The sequence below is a fragment of the Myotis daubentonii genome, chromosome X (assembly GCF_963259705.1).
Source record: "Myotis daubentonii chromosome X, mMyoDau2.1, whole genome shotgun sequence".
In the NCBI taxonomy this organism is placed as follows: domain Eukaryota; kingdom Metazoa; phylum Chordata; class Mammalia; order Chiroptera; family Vespertilionidae; genus Myotis; species Myotis daubentonii.
In genome coordinates, this window is record NC_081861.1 from 63,454,752 (window position 1) to 63,467,234 (window position 12,483).

At 39.8% G+C, this 12,483-nt stretch overlaps 1 protein-coding gene across 5 annotated transcripts in view; it reads right to left on the bottom strand.

The window, feature by feature from the left end:
* Positions 1 to 12,483, bottom strand: part of DIAPH2 (diaphanous related formin 2) — a 936,081-nt gene that overhangs the window by 705,124 nt on the left and 218,474 nt on the right. For all 5 annotated transcript variants that reach the window (XM_059679396.1, XM_059679395.1, XM_059679394.1 and 2 more), the window contains 2 exons: positions 1,629 to 1,703; positions 1,480 to 1,549 (listed from right to left, as the gene is read on the bottom strand). In XM_059679396.1, the coding sequence (XP_059535379.1) occupies positions 1,480 to 1,549; positions 1,629 to 1,703 (145 nt within the window). The remainder of the gene's footprint in view (positions 1 to 1,479; positions 1,550 to 1,628; positions 1,704 to 12,483) is intronic.

Here is a 12,483-nt window from a genome sequence, read left to right on the forward strand (position 1 = left end):
ATTCCAACACGAAGTGGACTTATCACTATATATTTTTATTTTGAATGCATACTTTCGCCTATTATTTCATATGCCTATAATTTAAAGTATCCACCATGTATTCATGTTCTGAGCCTCTATGTGCAAGATATTAACATGCCCTATCTTAACCTTAGTTTAGAACAATCTAAGTCAAACCATTATGTTTGTATGGAAAATACAATAATTAATTAATAATACTACAAGAATAAACACTGTGTTTTGCATATTCACACCTGTAAGCCTACTTTTGCCCCGCCCTGTATATACACACTTACATGTAATCCCATATAATTAAGAAAGCCTTTGAAGATTACTTAGACTATCTTATTGCACTGGTTATTAATAGTTATATTTCACATTTGGCAAGCTTTTGATTATTGTTATAATTATTTATGTCTATTAATATTTGAGATTCTTAAAACACCATCTAAATGAAATTAAGTAATTAGTAAATTAAGCAGTGGTATTTTACTTATGGCAATATAAAGCAAATCATTTCTAAGACAGTAACAAAATAGTTTATAGAAAAAAAATAATTTTAAGGAACTCAACATTTGCAACAGCATGAATGGACCTGGAGAGGATTATGCTAAGTGAAATAAGCCAGTTGGAGAAAGACAAGTATCACATGATCTCACTCATATGTGGAATCTAAGAACAAAATAAACTGATGAACAAAATAGATCCAGAGACATGGAACCATGGAACAGACTGACAAAACTCAGAGGGAAGGTGTGGGTGGGAGTTGGGGGAGGGGGGTGAGATTAAACTGGGAACATATATGCATAGCCCATGGATACAGGCAATAGTGTGGTGAAGGCTTGGAAGGGGTGGTGAAGGGTAGATGGGATCAATGGGGGAAAAAACAAATGGACATCTGTGATACTTTCAACAATAAAGATAAATTAAAAAAAAACAACAACTTTAACTTCATAACCTTAGCGCAGACTACTTTTAGAAAAAAAAAAAAACCCTTGTATGGATTATTTTGTTGAGTCCCTCATAATGCAAGACAACCCCACACTATTTTCCAGAAATGTCTTTTACGTATGTTAACTGACATTAATTGAACATAAAAGAAAGAGAAATCTTAACCTTATAATGTTCTTAGCAAACAAGTCAAACTATGGCTTTGAATTTTCCTTTTCAAAGGAATAAAAACACTAAGAAAATTCTATTCAATATGTGACATCTAAATTTTTCTCCACTATAAAAGAAAAAAAGGCATTATCTAATTTGGGAATAAGACTTATGTGTTTGCATGATTATAAAAACTTACCAATAAATATTTTGTGAAGGAAAATATATTTTAAATACTATTTAAATAAACCATGATGATTTGCATCAGAAAGACCTTTCTGTAAACTGAATAAGCACAAACTATTGTGTATGTTCCATACTTTCATACTGTTGAGTAAGTTCTCACCCTTTGTGACAGAGGCAGAAATAAACTCTTACCTTATTATTCATAAATGCTTTGAGGCACTGAATAAGTTTATGCTGATTCTTCTTGTCAATATTTTCTTGCCTGAATAAAAGAAAAGAAAAACCTATTATACTGTGCCTAAACATTTCCCCTTCGGTGATTTTTTCATGTTTATTCTTACTGTTTCTTGTCCAGAAGCTTTTCCAGCACATCCAGTAAGAGTCCAAGACCTTCATGGCCAAAGTTGTTAACCCAGCTAGGAAATGAACAAACAAAAAAAATGCATAAATCAGTTTGTATATTGAAAACATGAAGCATCTACAATGAAATTTTGATTTTCAAATATGATAATCCTATCTTTATATTGCTCATCATTCTTTCTTCTACTCCAACTGCTTCAAGCATCCTCTGTGAGGATGACTCAAGATCTTATCTCAATGTCACAATTCTCTTCACATTTTAGATTGCCCACTCCACAGCCCTGCCTTGGTTGTTTCTCCAGCAACAAATACTTAAACCGAAACTTATAAGCCGAATTTATCTTCCTCTGTGCCCCTGCTTCCCAAAATCAAATCCTCTTCCATTCTTCCATGTCGTTAATTATACCACTATACTTTTAATCATTCAGACTTGAAATACTTGCATAATCTGTGACTCCTTTATCAATATTTTTAAAATATATTTTTATTGATTTCAGAGATGATGGGAGAGGGAGAGACAGAAACATCAATGATGAGAGAGTATCATTGATCGGCTGCCTCCTGCACACCCCCTATTGGGGATCAAGCCCACAACCCGAGCACGTGCCCCCCACCGGAATCAAACTTGGGACCTTCCAGTCTACAGTCCAATGATCTACCCACCGAGCCAAACCAGCTAGGGCCCCTCATCAATATTTATTGAGTGCATATATGTTGTACCAGCATGTTCTATCTAGGTGATAGATATATAACAGGCATCAAAAGTAAGCCCTCACCCTCATATAGGTTATCGTCTCAAAGAGGGAGACAGATGATAACCAGATAAACATATAATAAAATGACACTGCTTTGGTGCAATGAACAAAAATAAACATTGCTAAATGGAACAGGAGTGGTCGGGGACAAATTCTCCATAAGGTGGCATTTGTGTAGAGCCTTGAAGAAAATAAGGACTTTCCCAGGAGGGGGAATAAGTGCAACTGGGTACTGAGGTGGTAGCTAGTGCACTTGGAAATTCCAGGAGCTGTGAGGAAACCTGAGTGGCTAGAGCTGAATAACGGGGCCTGGGTGAGCAGCAGGAGATGAAGTCCCATGTGTGCTAGAAGGCTGGAGACTAATCAGGTAGAGCTTCCTTTGACTTATTATTATCCAGTCCTGAATATGCTACTTCTAGAAGGTCTCCCACACATGCGCTGGCCCTCCTTTCCATTGTCTCTGCTAACATTCTAGTGTAGCCCTAGTCACCTTAACAAGCCAGGAACCTCCCAACCAGGTTCTCTGCAGCTTCATTTGTTCTTTTATTCATTTTACAAAATACCACACTTGATTGAACTTAACTAGTCTTTTGTCCAAAGTTTTCCTCTGGACTACCTAACACATTTCAAATCCTGACTCTGATCTAGCGTCAACCGACCTTTACAGCCTTGGGCCTTATACCACATGTTCTAGTGAAAGTCAGACACTGTCCTTCCTGGAGTCCTCCCTGCACTTCCCTGCATTTCTTAATTTATGTTTCTTTCCATAAGGCAAGCCCAATTCCATCTTTCCAAATCCTTCAGGGCTCAAGTTGACTGTCATTAGTGTTTTTCCCCATAAGCCTTCCATCCAAATAGGAGTGACTGTTCCTTTGAACACCCATGTATCTTTATTTCTTATTGTTTTATTATGCCGTTCTTGTCACACATGTCTTACATACCTTTCTGTATTAAAAATTCTGTGAAGACAGTTATATTATCTCATTTATCTTTCTGTCTTCAATAATACTTAGCAGGCTAGCTTATATATAGTCAACACTAAGTAAATATTTGCTAATTCAAATTTAAATAAACTTACTAACTTGTGTGATTAAGAGAATCAGTAGTCTCATATTGCCCAAGAACTTCACAAATGTAAATTAATATATAACAGACTCCTATAAAGCAAAAATTAAAATCTATACATATTTAAACAATGACTATATTTCTATTTCAGTCTTTAAACTACATTTAATGTCTTCTAAGGTAAAGCTTATCAACAAAATAGCTAAATTTATAAGAAAATATCAGTAAGAATCGTCAGATCACTGAAAAGATATTTTAAAAAATAGCTCAAATATTCAAAACCAATCACATCCACAATATCATTTTAAACAAATTCTGCTTTAATTTTCACAGTGGAAATGAAAAAAATCAATATGGCATTGTAATGATAATTGGCAGCAAGCTACTATTCAATTGAGGCATGTAATCAACCAGTACAATGAGCAATTTTCTCTAAAGACTCTTGATAATCAGCTGGGCAGTGGTGGAAGGATAAAAGGACACCAGCTCTAAGCATAAAAAATTATATTTAATCCATCACAGAGAGAAATCAGCAGATATCATTACAGTACAACATACCCTACAGCAATCTTAAAATAATAGTTCTAACCAAATTTCAGATCTCCTTTGGCATTTGGGAAGGATAAAATGATCTCTGAATTCCTCACATTTAACGCATACAAATTATTTTTAAGATTCTAAATTTTACTCATACTCTTTCTACACCTAGTACTATTAATATTATTAGGGTGATTTCTTCCTGGGGCTAGGAAATTGTTTGATACAAGGGCATGATTTATATCTGTTCACTTGAAATCAGTCACCCACCCTACACACACCAGACTGCTTCAAATTGAGCACTTTTATGGTACTTTGATTTCATTTAGTGCAAATTACTATTGGTCTGGAAAAATTAGGACACAATCACGAAACTTAAGTGTGAGGAGGTGGGCCTATTTGTAACAAACTAAGCCATGAAAAGTCTTAACCAAGAATATCTTAGGCCAATGGGCAGAGGAGGCCTAGTAAGAATCCTCAGAACTTTGACAGAGAATAGGAGTCCAAAGGGAGCCTGTTGCTAAGGGGATAAAACGATAATGATGCAGCATGAGAAGGATAAAAGAAAGGGGGCAACTAGACATCCCTTTTTTTACCTTTTTCTCTTGCCAGCATCATTTCTCTGCTTTTAGGCACTGGACACTTTGTGGCCTCTAGCCAAACACTATTTTCTCCCACTCTCTCCCTCTCCCCATGACTCACAAGCAGTTTAAAAACAAAATGCTGTCCTAACTGGTTTGGCTCAGTGGATAGAGCATTGGCCTGTGGACTCAAGGGTCCCGGGTTCGATTCCAGTCAAGGGCATGTACCTTGGTTGCAGGCACATCCTCAGTGGGGAGTGTGCAGGAGGCAGCTGATCGATGTTTCTCTCTCATCGATGTTTCTCTCTATCCCTCTCCCTTCCTCTCTGTAAAAAATCAATATAAAATATATTTTTTAAAAATGCTGGCTATGATATTTAAGCAGGAATTTTGACACTGTAACACAAGAAGTAAGCATAAAACAGTGGTTCTCAAGGTGTGTGTCCCAAACCAGTAGCATCAATATCATCTAGGAACTCATTAGAAATGCAAATTCTTGGACCCCAACCTAGACCTATGGAATGAGTAACTCTGGGGGTGGGGCCAACCAATGTGGGTTTTAACTGCTCCAGGTGATTCTGATGCTTGCTCAGGTTTGGGAACCAGTGATATAGAAACACTAGGGGCCCGATGCACGAAATTCGTGCACTGGGTGTGTGTGTGGGGGGGTGTCCCTTAGCCCAGCCTGCCCCCTCTCACATACTGGGAACCCTCAGGCGTTGACCCCCATCACCCTCCAATCGCAGGATCAGCTCCTTGCCCAGGCCTGACGCCTCTGACAGAGGCGTCAGGCCTGGGCAGGTGACCCTCATTTCCCCCCATCATTGGTTCTGCCCCCAGCCCAGGCCTGATGCCTCTGGCCTAGGCATTCGGCCCGGCCAGCGGGGACCCACAGCTGCAGCGGCCCCGCGATCGTGGGCTCCACTTTAGGCCCAGGCAAGGGACCCCTAGCTCCTGGGACTGCCAGCTTCGACCGTGCCCAGCTCCCATCGCTGGCTCCACCCCTACTTCCTGCTATCACTGGCCAGGGTGGAAAAGGCGCCTGATTCTCCGATCATGGCTGGGGGGCAGGGGGCTTCTGCCCCCCAGTTCTTAGCTCCCCCCTGGGTTTCCGATCACTGTCAGTGGCAGGGGGCTTCTTCCTGCTTTCCCTTTCGCCTCCCTGCATTGTGCCTACATATGCAAATTAACCGCCATCTTGTTGGCAGTTAACTGCCAATCTTAGTTGGCAGTTAATTTGCATATAGCCCTGATTAGCCAATGAAAAGGGTATCGTAGTACGTCAATTACCATTTTTCTCTTTTATTAGTGTTGATGGTTCGCTAACAAGTGGAAGAGCCTTTCTCAGGAAGCACTGAGGCTCAAAACTCAAGATTGCTTTATATACCCTGCCAACCATACTGAACACTCCCACTGCCACAGGACAGAGATACAGAATCCAGTCCAAGCAAATATATTTGGTATATTTTACAGAGCATGCAAGTTCCAGCTCTGAGTTATTCAGTACTAATTGGAATATCTAAAAATATAAAAATAGGGCTCTAGCTGGTTTGGCTCAGTGGATAGAGCATTGGCCTGCAGACTGAAGGATCCCAGATTTGATTCCAGTCAAGGGCACATGCCTGGGTTGCTGGCTCGATCCCCAATAGGGGGCATGCAGGAGGCAGACAATCAATGATTTTTCTCTCATCATTGATGTTTCTCTCTCCTCTCCCTTCCTCTCTGAAATCAATAAAAAAATAAATAAAAATACAGTTGATGATTTGATTTAAAATCTGATTCCAAGACTGCAAATAAGGACAGATAAACACAAATTTAAGGACAGATAAACACAAATTTTCTATTATATCTCAACTCTGAAACAAGAAATTGCAATTTATCACGGTCCCTAAATTTATAAGAGGCATAGAAGCAGCCAGGGATGATGAACAACCAAACAGGAGAAAAAATGGGGAAGGAGATTGATCTCTCATAATTTTCATAACCACTCTAAAACACAAGTTGTTTTTTTCTAATATATGATTTACATACAGAAAAATTCATCATTTTGACAAAGGTATAGTCATGCAATCTCCAACACAAACAAGATATGCAACATTTCCATCACTTCAGAATATTTTCTCCTTTTTCCTTTGCAGTCAATCCCTTTTCCCTACTCCCATGTCCCTGGCAACCACCCATCTGATTTGTGTCCCTATAGTTTTGCTGTTTCAAGAATATCTTTAGAAATGGAATCACACAATGTGCAGGATTCTGTGTCTGGCTTCTTTAACTTGGCGTAAATGTTATTATATTCAACAATTAGATGCATGGATCAGCAGTCCACTCCTTTTTTTGTTATGCCACAATTTATTTTATACATTCATCAGTTTACGAGCATCTAAACTGTTTCCAGGTTTTGGTGATGATGAATAAAGCTACTACAAATATTCACATGTAAGTTTTTTGTGTAAGCATATGTTTTCATTTGCTTTGGAAAATAATTAGGAGTTGAATTGCTGGCTCTTATGGTAAATGTACGTTTAACTTTTTTACAAAGCTACTTTCCAAAGTGGAATTCCTTCAGCAAAGTGTAACAGTTCCAATTGCTCCAAATCCTTCCAGGCACTTCATACTGTCAATCTTTGCAACTTCAGCCATTCTGAACACTATTTTCAGACACAGAAACTGAGAAGCAAAGTAGTCAAGTAATTTGCCAAACATCACTCAACAAGTATGATTTCTAGGACTCAAACCCAGATCTGACTCCAAAGCTCATGCGTATTTGAAACATACCATTAAAAATTAATAACAGGACCAGTGTACAATTTTCTAAAACAATATCTGGCTAATGGCTCCACCAATAACTCACTGAAGAAGAAACACTGGTTGTTCAGAACTGCATTGAACTTATAACTATGTCTATGTCTAGACACACAAATATATGGTTTGTATTATTGGACAGTTTACTTCGTTCATTTAGGTGTGATAAGTACCTTTCAATCCCTGTTTCTATTATATTTAAAGCCCTAGCTTCATAAGAAATCTACCAAATAATGTTAAGAAAAGATATCTGGAAACTCCAACTGAAACTTCCAATCAAGGGTTAGGTAAGGCAGCTTATTAGAATAGAGCCAGAATAGAGCTTATGCTTTTTTTTTTAATGGGCTGTATAATCCACAGTTTCATTTTTAGGTATTTACATACTGGTGATTTTATGCCATCATGTTACCGAAGTTAAACAGTTGCCTTGCCTGGCCAGTGTTGCTCAGTGGTTGAGCACTAACCCATGAACCAGGAGGTCATGGTTCGATTACCTAGTTTGCCAGGCTCGGTCCCCATTAGGGGACATGCTGGAGGCAGCTGATCTATGATTCTCTCTCATTGATGTTCCTATCTCTCTTTCCCTCTCCCTTCTTCTATCTGAAATCAACATATTAAAAAAATTTTAATGAGCTGTCTTGACATGATACACATGCATGGTGATATTTGTAGCCATCACTTGTCAGGAGACCAAGTGGAATAAATAAGCCACTGAAACAAAACAAATACGAAGATCAGTCAGGATGATTAATGTATGAGTGAGCAAGAAGCCACGTTTAGAACTGAAGACTGAAAAAGAAGCCAAGAAGATGATCTAGGGAATAAGAGGAACTGACCCACAATGAGATAGTGTTTCTGAACTTAGGTATAAATGGCTTAGGTATATCAGGCAGTCCAACATTTGTTACATTGCTAAAGAAGTTAAAAATTAAAGACCTTTCCCAAGTTTACTCAAAGGTCACAAAAATATCACTCCATCCATCAATGAAATATGCTGTGAGGCCACACAGTGGCGTAGTTAAGTGCATGTGCTTTAGAAGAAGACAGATCCAGGTTCCAATCTGATCTCTACCATAGTCAACCTGTGTTATTTTTTTATCAGTTACTTAAACTCTCTAAGCTCATTTTCTCATCTTCAAAATAGGGATGAGAATAGTACCTATACCCCATAAGGTCTTTGGGCCTACTAAATAAAATAATGCTTGTAAAATAGCACAGTGAAGCTTGCACTAAAATATTTGTGAAAAAATAAAAAATGTAAATGTTCTTTTAATCTTCTAGTCCAAAATTCAGTATGAATTTTAGGCATAAAGACTACTTTTTAATAATATTAACATTTTATCATTCATTTATTAAAAAGTATTTTAATTAATATGAAATATGCATTAGAATCTAAATAGATGCTAGATAATTTATATGTCTGGTACTCATATTACCTTTTGTGTTTTCTTTAACTTTGTATATATTTATTTTCCACTATTTTAGCACTTGCCAATTGACATTGCAACCCTATATTATAAAAGGCCAATATGCAAACTGACCAAATGGTGGAACGACCGGTCATTATGAAATGCACTGACCACCAGCGGGCAGATACTCAACACAGGAGCAGTCCCCTGGTGGTCAGTGTGCTCCCACAGGGGGAGTGCCACTCGGCCAGAACCCCTGAATAGGGCTCAAGGCTAGCGAGTGCAGCTGCGGTGGCGGGAGTCTCTCCCGCCTCGCAGCAGTGCTAAGGATGTCCAACTGACAGCTTACCAGTAAGCCCTCAAGAGCTCCCAGATTGTGAGAGGGCTCAGGCTGGGCTGAGGGACCCCTCCCTCCGAGTGCACAAATTTTGTGCACTGGGTCTCTAGCAGATATAGAAGTTACAATGGGGGAAGGCTGTACAGGGCGAGAGTCTATTGATAGCTCATGACTAATCTTGACAAAAAATATCAAAATTATATAAAACTTGAGGCCCAGTGCATGAAATTCATGCATGGAGGGGGGATTTCCCTCAGCCCAGCCTGCACCTTCTCTAATTGGGGACCCCATGGGGATGTCTGACAGTTGGACATCCCTCTCACAATCTAGGACCACTGGCTCCTAACTGCTTACCTGCCTGCCTGCCTGATCACCACCAACTGCCTTCCCCTGCAGGCCTGATATGCCCCCAATGGCCCTCCCCTGCCAGCCTGATCTTGTCCGGAACTGCCTTCCCCTCCCAGCCTGGTTGCCCCCAACTGCCCTCCTCTGCTGGCCAATTCAGTTCTGATTGGTAGGTTTCAATGCCAGTCAGCGTCAAAAGCCCCACCACCTAGGCAGCCACTGGCTCCCCACAGCACCCACATTTGGTTCTGATTGATTGGTTTTTATGCCCGTCAGAGTCAAATGCTCCGCCTCCAAGGCAGCCACTAGATCCCCACAGCAACCAGATTTGTTTCTGACTGGTTGGTTCCTATGCCAGTCAACGTCAGAAGCTCCACCTCCTAGGCAGCCGTTGGTTCTTCACAGCATCCACATTTGGTTCTGATTGGTCGGTTCCTATGCCAGTCAGTATCTCCGGACCTATCTCCAGCCCAATCAGAGAGGCAGGGCTGAACAGCAGCCCCTTCAGAGGCCAGGAGAGAAAGAAAGGCTCCACTGCTAGCGAAGCCCAGAAAAAAGAGCAAGAGAAAGAGAGAGGCAAGTACAGATCAACAGCTGCCATTGAGGCAGCGGATCAGATCCTGCCTCTCTCTCTGGGTCTCAGCCCCCTGGGCAATCAGTACTGGGTTGCCAGGCTGCAGTAGGACAGTCAGTGCTGGGTCACCATGGCAACCCAGCGCTGACTGAAGGACTTTCAGGTTGGTCAGCCTTCGGTTGTGATTGGTTGTTACAACCCTGGGCTTTTATATATTAGGATAGCCCTGGCAAACAGGCCTCAGTTGGTTGAGCACTGTCCGGTGCACCAAAAGGTCATCAGTTCAATTCCTGGTCACGGCACATGGCCAGGTTGCAGGCTCTATCCCCAGGAATAAGGGTGGGGGATGTGCAGGAGTCAACCAATTAATGTTCTCTCACATTGATGTTTCTTTCTCTCCCTTTCTCATTCCCTCTCTCTAAAACCAATCAAAGCATCTTTTTAAACAATTATCTAAAAATTTAGGTCTTAAAATATAAATCTATCCTGAGCTTTCAGAACCTCCAAGGTGATTTTTTTTAACTGATAGTCAATTTATTTAAAAAAGGTTGATTTAAGCATCTGCAATGGTGACTTCAACCTCGATTCCTGGCTCAATACTGATGGGAGTAATTTGCTTAACAATCTTTGGACACTGCAAGTAAATGAGTCACCTGTGGATCCTGATGTGAAACCGATCCCAAGTGTTAGAACCCTCCCCACAGGAAGCTTTTCTTATAGTGATTTTCAGAGTCTTGGTAGGCATCCAAACTGTTCACATTGAGATTCTTTTCCTTTGTACCTCTGTTCTACTCAGCACACACCTTCTCCAAAGTCTTTCCATTGAAACAGGTTAGCAGCCGTGGGCAAACTACAGCCCGTGGGCCGGTTCGGCCCACTTGAAATGAATAAAACTAAAAAAAAAAAAAAAAAAGACCGTACCCTTTTATGTAATGATGTTTACTTTGAGTTTATATTAGTTCACACAAACACTCCATCCATGCATTTGTTCCGGCCCTCCAGTCCAGTTTAAGAACCCATTGTGGCCCTCGAGTCAAAAAGTTTGCCCACCCCTGGGTTAGAGCAATCCTAATTCGTTGAGTCACTACCTATGACTCCACAAAGTGTCTTTCCGGTATTCTTAAAAGCCATGGCTGTGATTTGGCTTCCTGACTTCATTTGTTCCTCTGGGCGAAGGAACAGCTATGACGCAGGAGCATGAGTGGGTGGGATGGATTACGCTGCAGTTGTGACCCTGACTTTCTCAAAGAGGAGGTCAATATTTTTATAATGCCCACTTATACTGATAGCCATAATCAAAGGAAAGAAAATCGTATGTTTAATTAAAGTACCAGAGGATTCTATGAAAAACAATATTCTCTCCTCTCTAGTTCTCTGGGGGAAAAAAGTGAGGGAAACTATAAATGTTCCTATTAAATAAGAGGATGAGATTCCGCTCCCTCACATATACATGTAAAGGAAAACCCTTCACCGTTTCCCACAATGTCAACCTTTCATCCAAAATTGGAGATTTAGACTCTGAATTATTCAGTCACAGTTCATGTAAGTTAAAAACAAAGAAATAGTGGGTGATGAGTTCAGTACACTATACACAATATAGGCATAATAGGAAGTTGTGACTGCATGTACATTTATTATTTGATTGTCTGAATTCACAACTATCTTTCAAAAGGGACAAAGCTAAAATTAGAAAGTTTTATCCTGAGTCCCATAAGCTGTAAAGGCAATTGGTCTCAGGTGCAGGAGACCAATAATTGGTCATGTCATCCCGTTATGAATGTTTGTGCAGCGCTAAAGGCTAGTATAGAGGGTTATGTGTTCTGTACAAAGGATTTTATTTGCCTCTAATGGTGTTCTATTCCCATGTGAAATCTCGTACTGCAACCCAAATCACTGGAACATCAAATAAAATGAATGATAGTTCAGAGTTTCTTGGGGGAATCAGAAACTTGGTAAAATTGTAAGACATGAAACAACTAATTCAAAGGGTTCAGAAGACCTTAAAGATGACTTTAAATGGTGTTTACATGTTTTATTTAATAGCAGGAAAACATCTCATTTTAATACTAATGTTGCCGGGTCAGCTTTAGCTCAAGCGGTTACTTCGGATTCTGCTTGTTGCAGACACATAATACTAATGTTGCCAATGTCATGTTTTTTAATGCAGTTAGAACCAAACCTTAGTTATATGCACTGGGGAAAGAAGTGGTCCTAAGTGATTAAAACCAATGTACAACCCAACACCAATATTATCATATATACAGATCATGGATCAGTATCTCTAAGTAGTAGCCAAGAAAAACTTAGTATTTCAGCCTTTGAAAAGATAATTTGCTCAGCTTAATCAACTTCATAGATAATTCCACTATCAATATATACATCCATTAAAATACAATGTTAAAAACAAAGCAACGTGGATTTGTACATGCTG